The following is a 17,922-nucleotide window of genomic DNA, read 5'->3' as shown; positions in this document are numbered from 1 at the left end:
TATTATTTTAACTAAATAACTAGTTTTATTAGAATTTGATTTCATGTTGAATATTAAGTAATATAACATTTTTGAAACAAATTCAAATTTTCCTTAATGTGTTGTTATGGGGGGCATTATTTCCATTCCAATAAACTCATTAGCTATCCGAATTCCCAAAAAGAACAAAGCATAACTTTTCACAACAGACCTGTAAATAAATTTTATTAGTTAATATTTTTTCCGATATCTTTTGTTGAAAATGTGGTTATGTCTATTTAATAGTTCACACTTTTTATAAATTTACCATTGAAATTCATTATAATAAATACTTTTCAGTATATTCAGTGGGCGAATAGGCTTTTGTGCCATGTTAAACAAATTTACTGCAATTTGGATTAGAAGCTTTTATAACAAATATAATTCCGTATTTTACTACAGAACAAGATTCTGACAAATTTTGACAGGCCTGTTTAATGTACAAAGTAAGTGATGCCAAGTTTATAAATTATGTCATTGAAGTTTTTTTTTAAATAATTTATTTGTAAAGTACGTTTACACAATTTTAAATACCCCATATTATCAAACTATTCAATAATATTTGATCAGTTTATTTTGATAATAAGATTAATCTAAAATAACATAAATCGAACTATGCAATCATGTACTATTGAGGTCAGATAATTGTGAGTGTAAACATGGTATAAAATAGACTTCCTATACAGTTTTCATCTTCTTAAATATTTCTATCCTAAGATAATTCACGATGTAGTCCACTTGTAGTCCGTTGTGCTACATATATTAGGCGTTTTCGGTGGCTCGCAAGTATGGTAAAAACAGCAAGATGCTGGCCTATACTGGCTGAAATGTACGCAAAACAACAACAATATTTTCTCTATCTAGGCCAGTACTTATTTACTGGTCAAACACTTCTGCCAGTAAAGAAAAAAGTTTCGAACGCTATTAATCGAAGTATTGTGAATCTTTATTGAAAATTCCAACGAATATTGCATTCATATGTAAACAAAAATTCAAAAATTTTATTAAAAATTGGGGAAAAAAAACAAAAAATTGTAAAACATATAAAAATCACATTGAATTTTTTAATATGTTAGTTATTAAGAAGTAACATTTATGTTATTTTATTTTTATAAAAAACGTAGTTTGCTTGATTTATATGCACATATGCAAGATTTGCTGTTTGTGAAAACAAAACATTTGACAAATTGCGACAATGATGTCAATGTCTCGCTTAGCTACTATAAGCAATTTAGTGTTTAGGTACTTGCGTGCCACCGAAAATGTCTTAACTTAATAACTAACAAAAAAAGAGATGAATAATATATACACAATAAATAACAAATTACAAATGATAAAATAAAAAAGCAAAAAAAGATCATGAAATAAAAAAATTAAATTAAATAAAGACAAGTTTTAATTTAAAGTCATTTTGAAGACGGAGGTGACTATTATATTTTATAGAAACTAGTATATTTCATAAAGAGGTTTTTTTAAAAATAATAATCTACAACAACAAAAACTCTTTTATTTTTTTTTAATTAATTGAATTTTTGGTTGACCATACAACTGTTTCGAGTATTACCTAATACCCATCATCATTGGTCTTGGAAATAGTTCTTGTGTTTAAGTATTTCTAAATAATTTTATGAAACTGCAATCAGGGATTGAACTCTTGCCCTGCCAAATTTAAAGCTCAGAGTCAGCGTTCATTAGCCAACTGACCCGAAGCCGTATTTCATTTTTATATTCGCACATTTTTCTGGAGTTTTGTTAATTTGCTCTTTAATATATTTTGTATGAAATTACAAAGAAAACTACCTTACATGAGAAATACATATAATATAATACAATATAATATAAAGCAAATATTATTATTATTTTTTGAATTTTATGCTTGCATGATATTAAGGATAAAAGTTATTAGAATGATAACTATATACTTAAATATGAGTTTAGACAACTTTTTGTTGCAGCTTTTTTTCATAAAAATTTTTGAAATAACTTTTTTTTAGTCCCTGATCATAATACTATTCTTCTGTAGAGACATAATTTATTGCTTGCATTGATATTCGTTTATACTTTATTCATTTTAGAATAAGAAATAGTAATATTGTGCTAAAACTACCTATAAGAATCCATTTTTAACTTCATATACAGCCTTTTAAATGGTTTGACTACACAATATTTGTGTAACAGAAATTACACAATAAAAGCAATTGTAGTGTCAGCAACTCTGGCTAAATCCAAATTGAAAATATTGCTTATTGTCTGCGCACATATGTTTTATTTTTGCTTTGCAAATGTTTAACTGCGTTGAAAAGTTTATTTTATCAAATGAGAATGATCGTTGAAAAGTAGTGTTAAAAAAAAGGAAAAATATAATATTTAAATAAAATATATTAAGGTAAATTGCTCAAACCATAAATCAACTTAATCAAGTGTTACTAAAAAAGTAGAAAATAGATAAGAAACAATCGTAAACTGTGTCTAATTGAAACGAAAAATGATTTTAAAAAATGTAAAGAAAATAATTATGTGACCTAAAAAAAAAAATAAAATTCATTCAACTAATTTACAAAATTGATTTTTAACCATTGTTTAAATTTCTAAGACCAACTCATGCCAACAATATTACACATTAAAACCTTTCACATAACCACCCCAAACTCCCCACCATATAAAACTACCAAAATACGATGAATCATTTGAAGTTTTTCTTTTTGTTTTAACAAATCTAAGTAGTTAAGCTTAGTGTCCCCTTCTTTCCCGCTCCTCTTCTAAAATATAGATAGCAAACTTTATCGCTTATATTGTTATTAAAAGTAATTATTTCTTTTTATCTTCCTTCTGCAAAACCAATGTTTTTCAATTATGATAATATTTGTTTGTGTTTGCATATTTAAGAATGTGCAATACAATATTTTTAGCATTAGTTTTTTTTTTGTTATTTCTAAGTGAAACCATATTTTAGCCAACAGGCCTAAGTGTTAAGTATGTAAGCTGATCTGTGCTTAAGCAATATTTTTTCAGTTGTAAAAGGCTTCACTTCACCGCTGCTTTTAATTATTCCTTACAAAACAAAGGTGACGATGCAAAACACACACACACAACACGAAAACTTAAATGCTTTGTGGCATTGCTAAAAATCTGTAGCATGCGAGAAATTCATTACTGAGTGCATATGTGTAAAGTGATTGCATGCAATTTATTTAATTTATTTAAATCAAACGCAACGTGATGAATGACCGATCTTATTGTTATTATTATATTATTATTATTATGAATGCATCTGAAGCATATAATGTGACCTAATAAGATAATGATTTGATTTGATTTGAAACGCATTCTAAATGAAATCTAAATAATGAGCTGTTGCAAAGTTGTATTGATTACGAACTTCTAGTAATTTTCCAAAAGCGCGATACTAAAATTATTTAAAAAATTTATTATTTAAAAGAAGAAACGCGATTTAGCCTGAATTGTGACTCACAACTTAAGTTTTGCAAAATATGTATAATAAACGAACAACAGCGATTGTTAGAATAATTTCATTTAATCAAGCGCAGATTTACATTGTGGCGTTTTCCCTTTTTTTTATGGAAGATGACTTTTTTTCCTTATGACATTTTACATTCTTCCCTTAAAATCTTAATTAACTTACTTATTTACTAAGTTGGCCATTACAGACGTGAGTCGTCCTTGGTCGCGTCGAGAGGCTTCCGCCAGTCAGCTTGATTAGTTGCTTGCTGTCACCAGTTGGTAGTACTGAACGCTCCTTAATCGTTGGTCACCTGGTCTTTTCACCGAAGAGGCGGACGTCTTCTACTGCGTTTTCCACCTGTGGGTACAGAATCAAATACCTTTCTAGCCGGAACACTTTCTTCCATTCGCACGACGCTGAATTTTTAGGTGCTTAACTATGTCAATGATGTGGTATAGCTCATACAGCTCTTCGTTCCATCTAATTCGTTACTCGTCACCAATGTGTAAGGGACCCTAGATCTGCCGAAGAATTTTTCTCTCGAATGCTTCTAACGCCTTCTCATCACTGTTGGTAATTATTCAAGCTTCCGCACCACACAATAGGACAGGCATGATAAGAAATTTGTAGAACGTGATATTTGTTTGTCGAGAGATTTATTAAGCTACCTAGTACAGTACAGTTTTTGTCAACAAACAAATTTCGTGAAACATATTACTTCATAACCCCCCAACATAAAAATTATGATTTTTTATGAAGCAGTAGTTTGAGAAAATTCTACATATGGTGATTAACACATTTAACAGTATACAAAAACAATCGTAAGTATTACGGAAGCCAACCTAGTAGGGTATTTCATGGATCATAAAGATTCAAGACTAGGAAAAGTAGGCTCTATACTGTCTTTCATTAAAAAAATCGGACTTGGAGAAACAATCTAACCCAAGTAAAGGGCGCAATAGATCTTTTAGGTCGCAGTGCAGAATCCCTTCTTTTAATAATAATAATAATTTAATTACGGGAGCCATGATTCAATGTGAGATGGCATCTCACATAGAAAAGGGCCATGCTACGTATGACCAAAGGCAACATCAGCTCGGGTAGTTGTCTTAATCGTGAGAAACTTGATATACTTGCAAATGTAACTTCTTGAAATAGAAAAGCCGCGAGACACCTTGGATCCAAAGTTTAGTTTCATACACTTTCAAGGTGGGCATCTCATCTCGAATGAAGAAATAAGACTCAGTAATGTAAATTCAACAATAAGTCGGATTTGGAGCAATTCACTAAATTCATAAAGCGTGAAATATAGAAGTGAAATGCTCCATTAATCGTCAACATCAAAAATAATTTCGCAGCTGCAAAAGTTGTCTGTGTACTGGTGACGCGAGAAGTTATATCAACAAATATAAAAGCAAATGAAGAACCTAATATTCGATGAATTTTTATAGGTCTATCTAATATTTTATCAGTTGATTAGCATTAGACTGATAATATTATTTTACTAGAAGCATTCCACATATATCATACTAACTACTTCTCATATTCTCATGTTATTTAAATAATTTAAATTACTTTAAAATATTTTATTTATTGTGGTTTTATATAAAATCTCTAATTCTTAATGATAGTACTTTAACAGAAAGTCATGCCTAAAGGTCCATAAAAAGTTTCGTTTTATTTATTGACAAAGGAAATGGTTAACACATATATCAATGATTATTGAAGATTGATATTTATCCAATATTTTTTAACATTGAAGTTGTTTCTTTTGCAGCGAAGCTATTAACAAGAATTATGATTTTCCAATGGTTCTACAAGCGACTAGATTTATATACTGGAACCAATCGGCTTCCCAGATATTCAAGTGCAACTCATCTTATCCAGTTGGAACTGAAAAACAGGTTTCCTGTGTGAGTTATGCCGACATAATTTCCCAGTATCCAGATCTAAGTATAGCCATGTTTAGTACATCTCTGCTGTGATTTAATAGCGAATTTATCCTATCTGCAAATTTGCTTACCACTCTATTGCTCTTTTCTTTATCTTTTTCAACGTATAACCTACTTTATGGATTTTTTTTATTAATGAATTCAGGCTATCCCAGTATAGGGACTTCATTATAATTGTAACCACAAACCAACTTTTCGAATATTAAAGGGTCTAAATTTTTATAATACACATTCATTTGGCGTTACTAAAAATTTCAAAAAAAAAATTTCAAATATCTCCAGCAAAGTTCAGATCGATGCTATATTTCTAAAATTTCCTTCATAGCATTAATATTAAGGTTTATTGCTTCTTTTTATTCAGAGTGTGTGGCAGCTCAACCGGCCACATTTGTGCACCAGTGGGCTTTGGTTTATAAAGACGCCACTTCAACCTAAACTCACTCACTCGGAGTTCGGGGTTTTTATATGTATATACAGATATTGTATATATTACGTCATGTACTATATTTTGATATACATATATATATATATATATTTTTTTTTTTAATTACAGTGTATTGATATCGCATTATCTAAAGCACTTGAATTATGAATAATTTGATGGAAATAACCAATTGGGGTGATGATGCAGACTACGGTTGCAATAACATAACAAAAAAGTCATTATTTATGAATAATACATATAATGGTATACCAGAAACGCTGATTGTTAACACACTATGGTGGGTTCTATTAATTTTGCTCTTTGCCACACTACGACATCAGGCAGGTGATTATGGTCGTTTAGCGCTAGTAAATAGTAATGGAAATAAGAAACGTTGGACAGAGCTATTTTATTCACGCGGCAATAGCCTCATCGATACGCCAATGCAAACAACACCTCAACCTTCTACAAGTCGTGATGAGCCACGGAGTAGTATTCATTCAGGTTCTACCGATCACACACCACTCTCACCTATACACTACGATCAAGGCTTTTTGAGTTGGATCAAAATAACATTCAAACTACGTAAAGAACAAATACTAATGCATACCGGACCCGATGCAGTGCATTACTTATCATTTCAACAACATTTGATGGTGGTGATGGGTATAGTAACTGCCGTTTCTATGATTGTCATTTTCCCCATCAACTTTTTCAATGGTACCAACGAGTATGGTATTAATGCTTTTGGACGTACAACAATGTCGAACTTATCTCCCGACTCGTCTTGGTTGTGGGTGCATGTCATAGTTAGTATAGCCTACGTGCCATTGATTGTGTTGATAATGCGCCGCGCTTCCGGGCGTAATGCATTTAAAAAAGCTGCTACTCGGACCATTATGATAACGAATATTTCATCGAGTGACCGTAACAGAACAATTATACGTAATTACATACAGGAGCTATTTCCCGACGTTTGTATTGAGGATGTTCAAATTGCTTACAATATATCAAAATTAAATGTACGAAATGAAGAATATGAGAAGGTTTTGGATGCTCGACTCTATTGCGAGCATCATCGTGATCGTGATTCTCTGCAGGTAACGTTTGCTTAATACATTGTGGTAATTTTTTTCATATTAAAAATAATTCAATATTCGATTTAGGTAAGACCAGAATTGTGCTCATGTAAAAAGGAGAACGCATACGAATATTACCAGAGAGAAGAACGTAAGCTCTCCGGGGACGTAGCACGCCTCCGAGCTTCTGCCTTGAATGAACCACTGAATATAGCATTTTTGACTTTATCAAATGTAATGGAGGCACAAAATGTTGTGAGCCACTTTACGCCTGGTACGTATCGACGCTGGACACTAACATTTGCACCCTCGCCTGACGACATTTTTTGGGAGAATCTTAATGTGAACAAAAGTCATTGGTACGTAAAATGGACAATCGTTAACGTGGCACTCTTCGTCGTACTATTCTTTTTGACTACTCCTGCTATTATTGTCAATATGCTAGACAGCATTGCATTGTTAAAAGGTAACACTATATCTCCGCTTGTATCCGAATTTTTGCCAACACTTATGCTCTGGACGCTATCAGTACTGCTGCCAGTTCTCGTTGCATTTTCCGATAAATGGATGTCGCACTACACACGTTCGTTACAAAACTATTCCATTATGATGAAATGCTTCGGATATTTACTATTTATGATTTTAATTTTACCATCATTGGGACTTACTTCGGCTCAAGCTCTATTACAATGGTCCATCAACAATAGTACTACGCGTTGGCAGTGCGTTTTCTTACCTGATCGGGGCTCATTTTATGTTAATTATGTGATTACAGCAGCTTTCATTGGTACTTCACTTGAGCTTCTGCGTTTCCCTGAGCTAATCGTCTACATTTGGATGTTAATAACAGCTAAATCTAAGGCTGAAACGCCATATATACGTAAATCAATTTTGATTGAATTTCCATTTGGTACGCATTATGCTTGGAGTGTGCTGGTTTTCACCATTTCAATTGTATATAGTGTGTTTTGTCCACTAATAATGCCGTTTGCTATGATATATATTTGTTTAAAACATTTTGTCGACCGACATAATCTATACTTTGCATACGGACCATCAAATATGATCTCACGAAATGGTGGGAAAATACATTCTACGGCTGTAACGATGACTAAATTTTCTGTTGTTATTCTTTTACTTGTGATGGCCATGATTTCGGCTGTACGTGGAAACGGAATGGCTCGTGGAATTTTCTTAATTGTTGCCTTAATTGTCACGCTGACTTTGTTTACATTTATGTCACCGATCAAACGTTGTACATCAGCTCGCCGTCCTAGTATTGTTGAAATGGATGAGCCTGCTCCAGTATATATAGCTGAGGTACTAAAAAAACGTCCAGATATAAGGGGTAATGTGCCGCCACGCAATTTAAATGGCGTTGGATCTAATGGCCACGCAGGATATGGCTCAGATAGCGTTTCAGATTTTGAGATAAGCTCTCAATGTAGTGTAAATAGTATAGAAGCATAAAAAGTAATATTTTTTGTATTTTAAATTATTAGTATTTACTTTCGATTGTATATACAATGATTATTAAAAAAATTATTAATTATAGCTTGAGAATACATTGGGATAGACGCCGTCATTATTTTGATTTTTTTTTATATAGTCTGGAAAGAGAGAAATGCTAAAATATTTTACCAATAATAGAGTAAAAATGAATATATAAAAAATAATAGGTATACAAATTTAAATCGAAAATTGTAACGATTAAAAATATGGTATTTAAAATATTTTATATATTGTATTCTCGAACAGTGATATAACCCTAACTTATAAAAATTAGTTTCTTTTTTTATTGTATATAAAATAAAACAATTTTAAAATATTAAAAATTATTATTGTAACTACTATGTATTATTATTTTACGCCCTTTAGATATCAAGCCTGACTTTTTTTATAAATATTTAATAATAGTGCGATAAATTGTATTATACAAAATTAAATATACAGAGCCTAAAATTTGAAAATTGTCTTTGAAAATTTATTGGAATTTAGTTCAAATTATTTAAATTATTTATTTAAAAATTTAAGCAGTCTTGTGCTTTGTGATATAAAGCTAGTTAGGAAATAGTGGATTAACATAAAGGAAGTGGATTTCTCTAGCCATGGCAACGAATAATTTATTTCCTAAAAACAAAAGAGTAAGTAATTAATCTAGTGGTCCACAGTAGACGTTTTATTCTCAGAGCTAACCTGTAATAAAAATAAAATATTATTTCTAGAAATAAATAAACCTTTAGAATCGTTAATATCCTTGTAAAAAGAGGGATAATAAAACCGTCACAGGCGCTAAAAAACTTTTGAACTATTTAATTGATGCTTGAATATTAGTCAAAGTTACGAGAATTAAAGGGGAAGTGCTAATTGCTCGTGAAAGCATCTTTAAATACATTATTTTTGGCATAGTTGTAAATCATAACCTTACTTTTATGGGAAAAGATATATATATGTACTTATAGAATCCATCTTTTTGTCTTATTACATTAAAATAATTGATATGATTTCACAAATGCATTGAAGATTTATGTTAAACATAAAGATTAAAGTACATAAGAATTATAAAATATTATGTTACTGCGTGTTTCAAACCTCATCTCATTGTTTTTATCTCATTGCGTTTTTATCTCATTGTGTTTTTATCTCATTGTGATTTTATCTCATTATGTTTTTATCTCTTTGTGCATTTATCATAAATATAATCTTATAAAACCGGTTCACATTTTTGTAATGAAGTAGAAAATATTATAAATAATTAAAAAATCAAAATAGAATGGTAAATATTTAACACTAAATGATAATGACTTCTAGCAAAAACTAATAAGCAGAAAAATTTATTATTATATATGCATACAGATCTATGCATATCTATTGCTAGTACAATTTTTATATTTAATAACAAAGTTATATGATCAAATAGTCAAATACCGAAGAAAAAATTTATTAATAATTAGAGAGGTTTTTTAATAATAGTAAATTACAACAACAAAATTTTATTACTTTATTAATTGTAATTTTAGCTGACCATAGATCTGTATTGTTGTTGTAATTTACTACCGTTTAAAAATATTTTTATTAAAAAAATAGTTTCTAATAAGAAAATAGTTTCTTTCATCATAGTTAACTTTAAAATCAAATTTATAAATATTATAATAATTATTTTTTTATTTTTTTAAACATTGTTATCGACATTAATTGTTTATATATAAATTTTTTTTTTACCTCGAATTACATTCATTTTTGTTGTAATGAAATGTATAATTAAAATATGTTTTTATTCACATATGTTTTGTATTATCAGAAATGCAAAACATATGTGAGAGTTCCGATGGTTAAAGTTGAATTCTAGAGAATAAGGCAGAAACATATTTCAGGTGTTGAAAACCATGTGAATCCGCTAGCTAGACCTCTTGCTAATATGACAACTTCCTATAGACTGAAACGGAATGATAGATCCTCCATCCTGCTTTCCAAAAGATCATTCTGATTAATTCAACTTATAAGCCGTGGTATTGTACGCCTGGTAAATAATTCCCGGCTACTTATTTAGAGGCCCCTTGAAATAATTTACAAATGATTATATATATACAAGTATATTATATATATATTCTTATTTAGAGCCCCCTTGAAATAATTTACAAATGATTATATTATATATATGATTATATATATATATATATCATTGTAAAATAATTTATGTAAAATAATTTGTAATGTAATGTTATTAGTCTTTAAGACTCTAAAACTTATTGTTAGGTTTTAATTTAAAGCAGATCAATAAAGATATATTGTTAAATAAAAAAAAAATGTTTTATATTATTTAAAGTAAAATAAAACAAGAAACGTTTATATGTATTTGGTGACAAAAAAAAATACAAATTATTTTTTTGCGATCCTTTTAAAAATATGCTAATATTGTTTTTACATGATTTACACGATTTTTCTTTTAAATACTTATAAATTTATTTATTGTATTTTCTCTTACAATGAGACTAACAATAAAGTTTTAAAATCTATCTTATCACTAATTACATAATGTTACAATTTTTTATATTAATTATAAATTGTATAATATAAATACAAAGTGATTTGAATTTGTATGATGTATGTATGATGACTGGTATATTTATAATTTTCTTATATTTTGAAATGTTTATAATTTCGTATTTTAAAAATTCCCTTTGAAAATTTTTTCAACAGTCAAAATAGGGAAATTTTTACATATTTTGTTCAATGGTATGAAAATCAGCTGATTATGCTGATAAATGTAAATAAAAAAAATACATAAACAAAACAAGTTTTAAGTTAAACTCTTTCTAATTATTTAGTGAGTACGTAGAGATGAATTCAATTGCAAAATAATTTTATGTATGAAATTTAGACATAAAGTTAATAAAAAATTTTCTTCCCAAATTTACATGCTAACTGAAACATTGGATCAAAGGTCAATCGATGGTGCTAAGAAACCAATCGGAAACGAATATAAAAAAAATTTATATAGTGGCTTATCATAAATCAGATTAAATCTACTAAATACTAAAATTAGTAAAATAAGTTCAATGGAATAAAATTCTTGTTCGTTATCCGTCAGTGATTATTTTGCAAAATTGTTAAATGCGTTTGTGTTATGTACAAAGCAATTACGTCTAAACAAGTTTGCTAATATTTAATTACAAAAGTACGCTTTGTCCGTTTAGTATTCGTGGAGATTTAAGCGTGAATGGTTGAACGGCTACTTCCGAAATTTTCTTTGAATTCTGAACAATTATTGTGAAAATAAATTAAAAAATTATCGCTAAAAAAATGGTCCCAATTGATACGGTTAACCCTGATTTACAAAAAGAGCGCCATAGCGCTACTTTTAGTAGCAATGAATTTTCAGTTTGGTGGGCGGGTGGCCCAAAGAAATATGAAGAAAAAAAGAAACTGGGTGAGTGTGAAATTTTTTGAGTTTCTACATTATTATATCTAATTTTTAGAGCTACATTTAAGCTAAAAATAATATTAGCTTTCTTAAAAAAAAAACGTTAATAAGTTAAAGGGATTGAGTAATAATCTGGATAATACATGTAATTATTGCATGTGTAAACATATTGACTGTACCAGCTATTAGAAAAAAGATCTGTTGTCGGCAAGGTAATATATGTATATAACATATAATTACATTTACTTTTTACTTCTGAGTTAAGTACTTGCTTTGAAACAATTAAATGCCTACTAATATAAATAGTTTTATGTTAATAGCTTATAATTTAAATAATGACTTGCAAATTTAATAATATAAAATTAATATGTCTAATTAAAATATTATTAATTTATTAGTAGTAAGCCTAAAAATAAATAAGGAGAATATCTAATTGTTCGTTTACCAAAAGCAATTATAAAATGGTATACTTAGGCAAGAAATTAGTTACTAACGACGTTATTTCTGTTTCTAATGTCGTTTCATATATGTTATGATAAGATATAGCATGATAGATGTCAAAGACTTTAGTATACCATTCTTCTCTCTAATAATCTAAAATCATTTACAACTATTCCTTGATACAATATCCAATTTAAAAAAGTTGAATCCACTTATGAATTTATAGGTTGACAACTCCAGATTTAATCGAAAAAAGTAGTATATTATGTTAAGGCTAGTTGAGTCAGTGCACTTGAGCACTTTTACTCTCTATTAACCGCTAGGTTTCTTCATAACCACTCTCTACGCCTTGACTGAATTATTGTTTATCACTTCATCAGATTTAGCAATAATTGACCTCAAATCTGCATATCTCTTCGAGGAGCCTGTAACCCTTATGAGATTCGATAACGCCGTGTTGGTAAGCTTGTCGTAAATACCATAATTAGAGTTCCTTATTCTTTATGTATTTTTTAAAATTTCATATATTTACATGTATAAAAACACAGGTTAATTGCTCAATTTAGTAAAATGAAAATTATTGTTGTTAATATTAATTATTTATTTATTTTCATTCCAATATTTTGAATATTATTATTTCAATCTTAGAGGAACTGATATACTTGCATGAGATATATATTAAAAGACTCTTCCGGCATATTATCTTACCATACAGTTCGTGCAAAGTACAATAATAAAAGCTATATATATATCTATCGGTTAGTCTATCGATAACGTATACATTTATTATCACCTGTTGAGCATTACGAACATACGTACATGTTTATGTGTAAGACTAATTATCACATTAATATACAAATGTACTTAATGAGTATTAAGTTATAGTAGAGCTACTAGTTTCCTTATTATTAAAAAAGCAATTATATATAGTAAATTATAAGTAATAGTACAGTAGTGCTGACACACAATACATACGTGACCTACACCATGCAAGATACAAAGTTCTTAATATTTGTCTGCGACTAACATTTAAAAAATTTCTCAGTTCTAAAAATTTTATATCTAATGCCATCTATACTTGCTTTTAATAGATTTTAATATAACAATATAAATATACAATTTAATTTATTATAAATTTTTAATACATTTTGCACTGTTGTGCATTAAGAAGGGCATATTAAGTTAGTCAAGATTTTTGTAACAAAGTGGAGAAGTTACAGATTATATGTATAAACATAGATCGAATGTACAGCGAATCGATTTTTTGATATTCATTTATTTTTCTGCCTCACTATTTTGACCGAAGCACTTTCAATAAAATACAATTCGATTTCTTTGTAATTATTCAAAAATTATAAATTATTTAAATATGTGAATCGAATATCAAATGATTTTCAATAATAGCCAATAATAAATGTTCTAATTAAATGTATGTATATTGTCATGCATGTTATACGAGTACCTATGTCAGATAGGTATGTCAGTAATTCGAATAAATGCAGTTGAAACTGAGTGAGTGCTTGAATCTAAAAATAAGTCTAATATTTATAAAAACAGAGAGATTTAGTTCTCCTTGATATTGTTCCACGTATCATGGTGTGCAGTCCACAATTAGTTGTTGCTTCTGTTATGCCTCTAACTTTACAAATAACGAATTGATATTTCTAACCAACGAATTAATTTCGAATGAAGTGAATGCTTGTATCTATATGTTTATGCTAAAAGTATTTAAAAAATTCTGAGCAAATAAACAGTATGTCAACGAATATTAAACTAGCTTGTAAGCTGAAGGGGTTAATATAGATCTATTCCTTTTTATATACTCTAACAGGTTCCAATAGATCTTTGTTTCTTGTATTATTTATTTGAATATTTTAAAGTTTCTGTTATTTTGATAGCATAATTTAAATTAATACTAATTAAGACTCTATTACTTTTGTGGCTTAATTCTAATGAATTCTATTATTAGATTTGAATAGATTTGACTCACATTAATATTTGCTTGCTAGTAGCCAATAAAATAAATAAAAAAAACTTTATTTTCTATTTATTTTCTATAATGTCGTTTTGGAAAAACATTCTACTATAACGGAATAAAGTATTTTAAGCTGTTTTAAGCTGTATAATTAGTTAGTTGTGGTGGAGGGAGGAACGAGTCCTCCTCAATTAGCTACAAAAGCCTTTTTGAATTCACAAAACCTCGTAATAGTGGGTAGTAGAGAGAAAGTTAAACTAGAACCAGCTAGAGGCATTTATAAAGTCAAGAATCTGCATGAGAGACATCGCCGAGAGCGTTGAAGAAAGGGGTCTCCAGAAACTTAAGCCTAGTTCTGGCCAAACCTGGACATAGACACATCAGGTGTTCTGGTATTTTTTCTTCCACAGCTGGTAGAGACGCATTGCAGGAGATAGGGTAGGTCAAGTCTAGCTCCATGCCGTCCTATGGTGCCAGTGCCTTGTAAAGATAGATATTAAAATAGATAACTCTGATTTGCTTCTATGTATTAAGTCAGAGGTTCAACATTTGGAATAGATTGGCCAGTAGTCCTCGACCTGGCTACTGAGGCGGCAAGGTACTTATTATTATTTTATGAAGAAAAAAAATTAAAGGAAAGTTTATTTAAATATCAATTTATAAATACAAAATATAAAAACAAAACGTGAGAAAAATCTAGATTTGTTATATAATTTTTCAATGAATAAAATGAACTTCAAATTCCAATTGACTACATAGATTAGTATATAGATTATAATATATTTGATTGAGTAAAATAACTTTTCATATATTTAATCTAATTTTTATTCAATTTCAATCTCTTACGAGTATTAATATATTACTATGACTTTATAAAAAAAATTAGATTTTTTGTTTTGTAAAATATTTAGAGACCCGGTTTATTATAAATGTTGCTCCAGAGTTCAAAAGCTGTTGACTCATTTAAAATTTCGTATGTATCTGAAAATTATATACGAAGATAATAGAGAGCAAGTACTTAAGACCTTTGTACCTTGAAATTGATGCTTTTCATTTGGAATTTATCAACATTTTTACTAACCAATTTTCCAAAGAAACTTGATAGGCAATTACATTATATTTATATGTATAAATATATGTATATGTATATAGTAGTATTCATTCATAATCGCTCTATTAAATGTGCACTAATATCCGTCAGATTAAAAACAATTATACAAAATAAATTCAAATGTTGAACTTATCGCTTAAACATTTATGGTGTGCTAAATTTTAAGTACATTCAAGTTTTTTAATTCAAATATATACATAGATACATTGATTCATAGACTGATTAAAAAATAAAAACAATAATTTGTAACATTAGTTAATAAAATTATTATTATGACTGTAGTCAATATATTTAGCAATAAAAAGGAAAAATAATTGTTTAAATATTTTTTAAAAAAATAATAAAAAAAGGTAATATTTATTCTTGTCAATTGGAATGGAGAGCGATAATAGGGAAACACCCGGTTTTTCTTTCAAAATTTCTACTTAAGGTTCCATAATTTCTAATGAAATTTTGTAGGTAAAAAATAGATACGGACAATAATAACAGTAATAAAAAAAAGTCAAGTGTAAGGATGATTGAAAGAGTGAAAATGTTATATTCTGTATATATCTTTAAAAGAAATTGCACCTGTATAGGAGAGCAGCAACAATACAAACTTTTGAGTGAAGTTGTCTCTCATAAGACCCAATCTTTTATTCTAAATATTTACTTATAAAGTTGGATTGGATTTAAAAATATCGAATATAAACTTTTTGTAAAGGTTTGGGATACTATCTAGGGTCGCACGCTATAGATACACATTATGCCATTGGTTTTTCGGTCTCAGTACATCTGGTTGCAGATTAATATTGATTTCATTATGAGACATGCCTTTGTTATTTTGTTAGGTATACATTGACATCTGCAGATTTTGTAAAACACCTACTTAAACTGATATATTGTAGCTGAACATACTTATGTTAATTAACGTTTTTGAGTTCTGGAATTAAAGCACGCAGACATCAGTAGAATCTACTGATGTCAGGACGTCTATATAAAATTTCATGTGTTTGGCAGGAATCTTTAGTCCAGTGTCTTTATTTAGGTGAAATCTGGAATCTGACACCAAGATGTTCTTAGATCAGCTTAGAAGACTTCACCTGTGGATAAATCAGTAGAGGCTCGTAGTATACACTTATCCTAATAATTAAATATTATGAGTTTTCATTAGATAATAATATAATATAGTTATAGATATAAGATATTATAGCTATAAGATTTCTATTATTGGTAAGCTGAAATAAAAGCACCTTCGCCTATCGTATTCTGTTTAAAAAAAAATATCTGACTAATTTTTGAAATTCTGTTGCTAATAAAAAGAAATAAATTTATCAAAGTTACTAACTATTACCTCCAAAAATTTTTTCAGAAAAACTCTTTCTTGATGATCCGACTTTGAAGGATGATATACCAATTTCCTATATGTCACATAAGGAACTTTATGAACATAGTGTAAAAAAAGCCACCATAATCGCACAAAAAATACGTCAAATACGTAATGACGGCGAAGATAGTGTCGACGTCTATAAGTATTATAAAGATCATATATATTAATTCATGAGTAATAATAAATATTCTTCTTTTAAAGTGCTATACTTGGTGGTTCACTCGGTTCTGCTCTCATTAAGGAAGGTAACCCGATGACATTACATTTTGTAATGTTTGTACCGACAATCATGGGTCAAGGTATTCTTGTAATTATAAAATCAAATTCAGTCTCCAAATAACAATATATATTCCTCTACAGGAACCATGGACCAACAAATGGAATGGTTACCAAAAGCATGGGATTGCTCCATAATTGGTACTTATGCACAAACTGAGTTGGGTCATGGCACCTTTTTGCGTGGGTTAGAAACACGTGCTGACTATGATGCTTCTACACAAGAGTTTGTTTTGAATACTCCTACACTAACTGCCTACAAATGGTGGCCTGGTGGTTGTAAGTTTTATTAAAAATTATAAATTTTATCTTAAACCTATTTAATAGTATTTTACTTTCCTTAACTCCAGTGGGTCACACTGCAAATTATGCAATTGTTGTTGCACAACTTTATACGAAAGGTGAATTTCGTGGTTTGGCTCCGTTCATAGTGCAATTACGTGACGAGGAGACGCATGAACCATTACCTGGTATTGATGTTGGCGAAATTGGTACCAAATTGGGTATGAAATCAGTTAATAATGGTTACTTGGGTCTAAAGAACTTGCGTATTCCACTTAAAAATATGCTTATGAAAAATCAACAGGTACCATATTTGTGTAGAGTTATGAAATCAACACTAGGTTTAAAATATTAAAACATCTGATCTGCAGGTCCTTCCTGATGGCACATATGTAGCACCTAAGAATACTGTTTTAACCTATGGCACTATGATGTTCGTGCGTTGTGCTCTTATACGTGATACAGCACAAAGCTTAGCGAAAGCTTCAACAATTGCCACACGGTATTCAGCCGTGCGTCGTCAAAGTCCAATAGATCCAAAGTAAATAGATTTTATTTGCCTTTCAGATTTATTTTTTCAACTTGAATTTATTTGCAGTCTACCTGAA

General features: G+C 29.3%; 3 protein-coding genes across 4 annotated transcripts; 2 read left to right on the top strand and 1 right to left on the bottom strand.

Annotated features, from left to right (window-relative positions):
- Positions 1–4: 4 nt before the first annotated feature.
- Positions 5–373, bottom strand: LOC119682895. Its single transcript, XM_038096433.1, has 2 exons — positions 287–373; positions 5–190 (listed from the first exon to the last, which is right to left on the bottom strand). Exons 1-2 carry the CDS (start codon positions 349–351, stop codon positions 94–96), a joined length of 162 nt encoding a protein of 53 aa, XP_037952361.1. The 5' UTR covers positions 352–373; the 3' UTR covers positions 5–93.
- A 31-nt stretch (positions 374–404) lies between these two features.
- LOC119682892 (calcium permeable stress-gated cation channel 1) lies at positions 405–8,571 on the top strand. 2 transcript variants are annotated; one of them, XM_038096428.1, is made up of 3 exons: positions 405–464; positions 5,987–6,957; positions 7,024–8,571. In XM_038096428.1, the coding sequence occupies exons 2-3, from the start codon at positions 6,022–6,024 to the stop codon at positions 8,404–8,406; spliced, it is 2,319 nt and encodes a 772-aa protein (XP_037952356.1). In that variant the 5' UTR covers positions 405–464; positions 5,987–6,021; the 3' UTR covers positions 8,407–8,571. The 2 variants fall into 2 exon arrangements, with proteins under 2 accessions (XP_037952356.1, XP_037952355.1); XM_038096427.1 differs by lacking the exon at positions 405–464 and adding an exon at positions 2,305–2,404.
- Positions 8,572–11,739: 3,168 nt separating this feature from the next.
- On the top strand, positions 11,740–17,859 carry LOC119674200 (probable peroxisomal acyl-coenzyme A oxidase 1). The gene is made up of 6 exons (XM_038085327.1): positions 11,740–11,866; positions 16,739–16,898; positions 16,958–17,055; positions 17,117–17,311; positions 17,383–17,618; positions 17,686–17,859. The coding sequence occupies exons 1-6, from the start codon at positions 11,740–11,742 to the stop codon at positions 17,857–17,859; spliced, it is 990 nt and encodes a 329-aa protein (XP_037941255.1).
- Positions 17,860–17,922: the final 63 nt, after the last annotated feature.

The sequence above is a fragment of the Teleopsis dalmanni genome, chromosome 2 (genome assembly GCF_002237135.1).
Source record: "Teleopsis dalmanni isolate 2A chromosome 2, ASM223713v2, whole genome shotgun sequence".
NCBI classification, from domain to species: Eukaryota; Metazoa; Arthropoda; class Insecta; order Diptera; family Diopsidae; genus Teleopsis; species Teleopsis dalmanni.
Note: the sequence above shows the minus strand (reverse complement) of the source record. Positions and strands in the feature narration are given on the sequence as shown.